The 6,000-nt window shown below is 57.0% G+C and overlaps 1 protein-coding gene across 1 annotated transcript in view; it reads left to right on the top strand.

Moving 5' to 3' along the window:
• The window catches only part of SLC27A3 (solute carrier family 27 member 3), a 4,936-nt gene extending 766 nt beyond the window's left edge, over positions 1-4,170 (top strand). The window contains exons 2-11 of the mRNA XM_024748098.1: positions 1-236; positions 583-792; positions 1,132-1,290; positions 1,853-1,977; positions 2,253-2,447; positions 2,554-2,644; positions 2,754-2,952; positions 3,201-3,298; positions 3,424-3,554; positions 3,875-4,170. The exon at positions 1-236 is cut by the window's left edge and continues 21 nt beyond it. Coding sequence (XP_024603866.1) covers positions 1-236; positions 583-792; positions 1,132-1,290; positions 1,853-1,977; positions 2,253-2,447; positions 2,554-2,644; positions 2,754-2,952; positions 3,201-3,298; positions 3,424-3,554; positions 3,875-4,051 — 1,621 coding nt within the window. The 3' untranslated portion in view covers positions 4,052-4,170. The remainder of the gene's footprint in view (positions 237-582; positions 793-1,131; positions 1,291-1,852; positions 1,978-2,252; positions 2,448-2,553; positions 2,645-2,753; positions 2,953-3,200; positions 3,299-3,423; positions 3,555-3,874) is intronic.
• The last annotated feature ends 1,830 nt before the right edge of the window (positions 4,171-6,000 follow it).

Genomic DNA, 6,000 nt, shown 5'->3' with positions numbered 1-6,000 from the left:
GGCGGCGGCCGGAAGCGGAGCTGCGCGGCCCGTGCGGGAAGGCGATGGCGCGGCCCCTCTGGCACCTGGGGACATCGTGGCGCTGTTGCTCCCCGCTTGCCCAGAGTTCCTGTGGCTCTGGTTCGGGCTGGCCAAGGCCGGCCTGCGTGTGGCCTTTGTGCCCACCGCTCTGCGCCGGGGTCCCCTACTGCACTGTCTCCGCAGCTGCGGCGCCCGCGCGCTCGTGCTGGCGCCAGGTAAGGCTGGAGCGCTCGACCGACGGGGGCGGGGCCAGCCACAGAAAGGGGCGTGTCGGAGGGGCGCAAAGAAGGAGTGGGCTGGGAAGGAGGCCAGGGGTTCCGAAAGGGTGAGGAGGCCGGTCTCTGGGTTCGCAAAGGGATAAAGCTGGGTCTCTGGTTTCCCAAGGATTTCCAAAGACTTGGGCTCCAGGTCCCAGACCCATTATGGCACGTCCGTACCATACTCTTCAGCCTCACTCGGGAGCTCTGCGAGGTGGGGGTGGGGGAACAAATGGGGTAAAGTGTGGGGAAGGCTTCTGGGTAGCGGTAGAGCTGTGGAGCTATGCTTTCCCGCCCCATCCAGAGTTCCTGGAGTCCCTGGAGCCTGACCTGCCAGCCCTGAGAGCCATGGGGCTCCACCTGTGGGCTGCAGGCTCTGAAACCCATCCTGCTGGAATCACCGATTTTCTGGCTGAGGCCTCCGCTGAAGTCGATGGGCCAGTGCCCGGGTACCTGTCTGCCCCCCAGAACATAATGGACACGTGCCTGTATATCTTCACCTCTGGCACCACAGGTGAGGGCTGGACACGATATTTACCTCCAAGAAACTGAAGACAAGGAAGGCAGGGGCCTGGGAACAGGAACTGTGACCTCCTCAGCTCGTAGTCCACTTCTCCAAAGCCCCCAGAGAGGAGGCTGATTCCAGCGGCCATATTTCCTGTCTCGCCAACCCTCCCACCCCTCTTCATTTCTCCACCTCTCCGAACTTAACCACATTTCTAGGACGGCCTGGCCTGCCTTCTTCTTAGTTTCAGCCTTGCCTCTGCCGCTTTCTGTGGGAAACCCAACAGGGCCAAAGGGGGAGACAAGGCTTGGAGCTCAGACCCTTCCCCTGATCTCCCCCTCCCCCCAGGCCTCCCCAAGGCCGCTCGGATCAGTCATCTGAAGGTCCTGCAATGCCAAGGATTCTACCAGCTGTGCGGCGCCCACCAGGAGGATGTGATCTACCTTGCCCTCCCACTCTACCACATGTCTGGCTCCCTGTTGGGCATCGTGGGATGCTTGGGCATTGGTCAGTCTCCCCCACCCCAACCCCCCATTCAGCCCTCCGGCAGATGTTTATGCCAGCAGACATTTATTAAGTACCTACTGTGGTGTGCTCACTTGGGGATGCTTCCTGAGTCCTTCAGGGTAGAGAATCCAGAGGAAGGAGGCAGGGCCTCCTCTCCAGGAGCTCCTGGTTCAATGCAGAAGTGTCACCTGCATAGACCTACAGGCTGAGCAACTAGGGCGGCCATGCAGTTCACAGAACTCCAGGTGCCAGGGGAGGGGAGGGCTGTGAGTGTCAGCCCAGGAAGAGGCAAATGGAGAAGAGGGTTGTGGCTTGGGGGCAGGGTTCAGACGATGGACTGCTTGGGGATGGGAAGTAGGGAGAGGGCATTAACGGTGGGAAAGGATGAGGGCCAACTTGGCCTTTGGAAAGTGTGAATGTCACAGCCAGGCCTTTCCGGGGAACTACAGTACAGTGAAGGCTGATGCCTGAGAAGGAGGGGGTCAGGACTCCTCACCCCCCCCACCCCCCAGCTCTTAACCTCACCTCCTTCCTTCCTCCTCACCCTCTCTGATTCTGGCAGGGGCCACAGTGGTGCTGAAGTCCAAGTTCTCAGCTGGTCAGTTCTGGGAGGACTGCCAGCAGCACGGGGTGACGGTGTTCCAGTACATCGGGGAATTATGTCGATACCTTGTGAACCAGCCCCCGGTGCGTGGGCACAGATCCTGGGCAGAGCCACGAAGGCAGGGAGATGGGCACTTGGCAGGGGACACTGAAACGGTTGTCTGGGAGTTGGAGGGAGAGGAAGCAAGAAGAAAATGGAAAGGGAGGGTAAGGAGCCTGGGCTGGTAGGATTCTGGTGCTTAGGGCACCTCAAGGAGGTCACAGTGGAAGTGGTGCAAGGAGAGTGGGAGACAGGGCTGCACCTGGGGGAGCTGGCATCTTGGTGTTGAAGCTCCTGCCCCTCCCCCCACTTGTCTCAGAGCAAGGCAGAACATGGACATAAGGTCCGGCTGGTGGTGGGCAGCGGGCTGCGACCAGACACCTGGGAGCGCTTTGTGAGGCGCTTCGGGCCCCTGCAGGTGCTGGAGACGTATGGACTGACAGAGGGCAACGTGGCCACTTTCAACTACACAGGACAGCAGGGTGCTGTGGGGCGCGCCTCCTGGCTTTACAAGGTGAGTTACAGGAGGAAACTGGAGAACCTGTGGAACGTCGGGGGGCTGCTGGGGAGGGGGCTCGTGCAACTGAAATGACCCAGTGCCTGGGTCTCCCTTCCCCCAGCATGTCTTCCCCTTCTCTTTGATTCGCTATGATGTCACCACAGGGGAGCCGATTCGGAACACCCAGGGGCTCTGTGTGGCCACATCTCCAGGTTTGTGTCCAGGCGGGGTGGGTAGGGGTGGTGGAGCTGGCTGGCAGAGGAGGACTGGACTTGGAGAGTGTGGTGGGCGGCGGCCCCCTGACCCCAGTGACTCTACCAGGTGAGCCAGGGCTGCTGGTGGCCCCCGTGAACCAGCAGTCACCGTTCCTGGGCTATGCTGGGGGGCCAGAGCTGGCCCGGGGAAAGCTGCTGAAGGATGTCTTCCAGCCTGGGGATGTTTTCTTCAACACTGGGGACCTGTTGGTCTGCGACGACCAGGGCTTTCTTCGCTTCCACGATCGTACTGGAGACACCTTCAGGTATCTGCCCCATACTCTCTGATTTCTGTCCTGGGCATCCCATCTCTGTGACCCAAACCCTCTAAACCTCCACTCCCTAATCTGCCCCAACCCAGCTTCTCACCTAAGCTCTCATCTCCAACCTCCTAAACACGTCTTCCCCAAGACCTTCTGGCACCTCGCCCTCATCCCTGACCTCTTTCTCTCCCCACCAATCTCATTAGGCCCAGACCCCTGACTCCCAGTTTCCAATCTCTGCTCTCTGGCAGGTGGAAGGGGGAGAATGTGGCCACGACCGAGGTGGCTGAGGCCTTGGAGGCCCTGGATTTTCTTCAGGAGGTGAACGTCTACGGAGTCACTGTGCCAGGTGCCCAGCCATGGGGCGGCGGGGACCCGGCCCACCACCCTGAAGTGGTATTACTTGGGCGCAGGGAGCATGAGGCCTTGTGGTGGTCAGCTACCATGGCTGACCCTGCCCCCCACGCCCACCAGGGCACGAAGGCAGGGCTGGGATGGCAGCCCTGGTTCTGCGTCCCCCCCACTCTTTGGACCTTGTGCAGCTCTACGTCCGTGTTTCCGAGAACTTGCCACCTTATGCCCGGCCTCGATTCCTAAGGCTTCAGGTAACCAGCCACTCCTGCCCTGACCCTTTACCTCACCCCGTATATCTGCAGCAGTCAGTGGCTCCCAAACCCCACAAAGGGACCCCCACGTAATACATTCTGTGAAGAGAAGAAACAGTTCCTTTCCAGACACATGCTTTTCACCCCCTCCATCCTCCAGGCCTGGCCCCTTCTCTTCCCTGTCACCCCCTCCCCTAAACCCTGACCTCATCCCCCCCTTCCCCCAGACCTGCCCCTTAACGAAACTCAGGCGATTTCCCTGAGCCACTGGGGCAGAATACCCCTTCCTTCAGCCCCCTTTGACCCCTCCCCCTCCCCAGGAGTCACTGGCCACCACAGAGACCTTCAAGCAGCAGAAGGTTCGGATGGCAAAGGAGGGCTTTGACCCAAGCGCACTGTCTGACCCCCTCTACATTCTGGACCAGGCTGGGGGCGCCTACCTGCCCCTCACACCTGCCCGGTACAGTGCCCTCCTGGCCGGGGACCTTCGCATCTGAGAGCCTCCACACCAGTGTGCCTGAGGGAGGGACTTTGTGGGGTGGGGTTATTGCAGGTGTATCAGCCGCCGTCAGGGATCTCTTCTATACCAGGTTTGTAATCTTTATTTTGTAATAAATGTGGCCAGAGCCCATCTGGCTCTGTCTTTCTCATCTACAATATTCGCTTCCCTGTCTGTCTGTGGAACTGCTTTTCCCACAGACATTTTCACCCGCCCGGAGCCACAGGCGCTCCTGCCCTGACCATGTGGCCTGAGCTCAGTGTCTGGACCTCAGTGTTTTTCCTCTCAGGTGACCCCGTGTGATCCTTGTCCTTGGAAAACCCCTGATGACTGATGTCTGTCTGTGCTTGTGGATATCCTGTCCCAGTTTCACTCCCTGAGTGCAGGGCCCCCACTGCTCTCTCTGGGGAGCCGGAGGACCCAGGGGATTGGTTCAAATGGCCGAAGTAGACAGAGGCACAAATGCTACCCCTGTGGGCAGCCAAAACATCTCCACAGACTCACGTGTGGTTGGGGCCTGGGGAAGGGTCTCAACCGGGCAAAACAGAGGTTTGATTTTGAGTTAAAGGAACCTCCCTCTCCCCTCACTGGCTGGCTTTGATAAGCCAGCCAGTGAGGGGGAAGGCTGCGGCCACTCAGCCCCCCAACTCAAATGTTCCCGATTTTACCCACTCTTAGCTCTATATTCCCAGAAGTAGCAGCCCAGGGTGGGGCCCCTCAGGTTCTGGGGAGATTTTGCCTGAGGCCTGTTTTGGAGCTGGACTCAGAGTGCATTGTATGCACGTGGTGGCAGAGGGATGGGGGAATCAAAAGGGAAAAGTCCTGTCCTTGGCCCCTAAAGGAGGCGTCAAAAAAGTTAGTCAGGGGCTTCCCTGGTGGCACATTGGTTGAGAGTCTGCCTGCCAATGCAGGGGACGCGGGTTCATGCCCTGGTCCAGGAGGATCCCACATGCTGCGGAGTGGCTGGGCCCGTGAGCCATGGCCGCTGGGCCTGCGCGTCCGGAAAAAAAAAAAAAAAAGTTAATCATCAGGGAGTTTCCTGGTGGTCTAGTGGTTAGGACTTGCGCTTTCACTGCTGTGGCCTCGGTTCAATCCCTGGTTGGGGAACTGAGATCCCGAAAGCTGTGTGGCCAAAAAGAAAAAGAAAAAAAAATTTTTAATAAATAAATAAAACTATGATTCAAGATAGGTTAAAAAAAAAAAAGTTAATCATCTAAAAGCTTGCAATGCTGAAACTGCTGCTTGTCTTAGAACTAAAACCCCCTCCCCCTGTTTTAAGCTGTGGGTCCTCAAAAAATTCTACTACGTTCCCTTGGGTTATCTTTCCCCTTCCAACCCCTCTCCCCAACCTGAGAGGTCTGGGGACGCACCCCATCACCAATTTTGGGTCCTTATGGCTAACCCTTCTGTTCCAAAACATACACCTTGTCCCACCCTCCACCAACAAACCCAGTTCGGCGTCACCAACAGACTAGAGGCACACACAATCCCTGTTTCATTTGGTCGAAATCTGTGCTGTACAATATGGTAGCCGCCAGCTGCATGTGCCCAGTGAGCACTTGAAATGTGGCTGGTCTGCAGCGAGATGTGCCGTGAGTGTGAAATGCACACCGGGTTTTAAAGACTTAGCATCAAAAATGAAATAAATTTCAGGGAATTCCCTGGCGGTCCAGTGGTTAGGACTCAGCACTTTCACTGCTGGGGCCCAGGTTCTCAATCCCTGGTTGGGGAACTAAGTTCCCGCAAGCCACTCAGCCAAAAAATAAAAGAAAAAATATTTCGTTAATAATTGTTTATATTGCTTACATGTTGAACTACTATTTTGGACGTATTGGGTTAAATAAAATATATTAAGATGAATATACTTCTGTAAATTGGGCTACTAGAAAATGCAGAATTACATATCAGCCACGTTATATTTCTACTGAAAAGCGCTGGCCTAAGTCC

This window comes from Neophocaena asiaeorientalis, unplaced genomic scaffold (assembly GCF_003031525.2).
Source record: "Neophocaena asiaeorientalis asiaeorientalis breed wild unplaced genomic scaffold, Neophocaena_asiaeorientalis_V1.1 scaffold76, whole genome shotgun sequence".
Taxonomy (NCBI): Eukaryota; Metazoa; Chordata; class Mammalia; order Artiodactyla; family Phocoenidae; genus Neophocaena; species Neophocaena asiaeorientalis.
The sequence above is the reverse complement of the archived record's forward strand: the minus strand, read 5'-3'. Positions and strand labels throughout refer to the sequence as shown.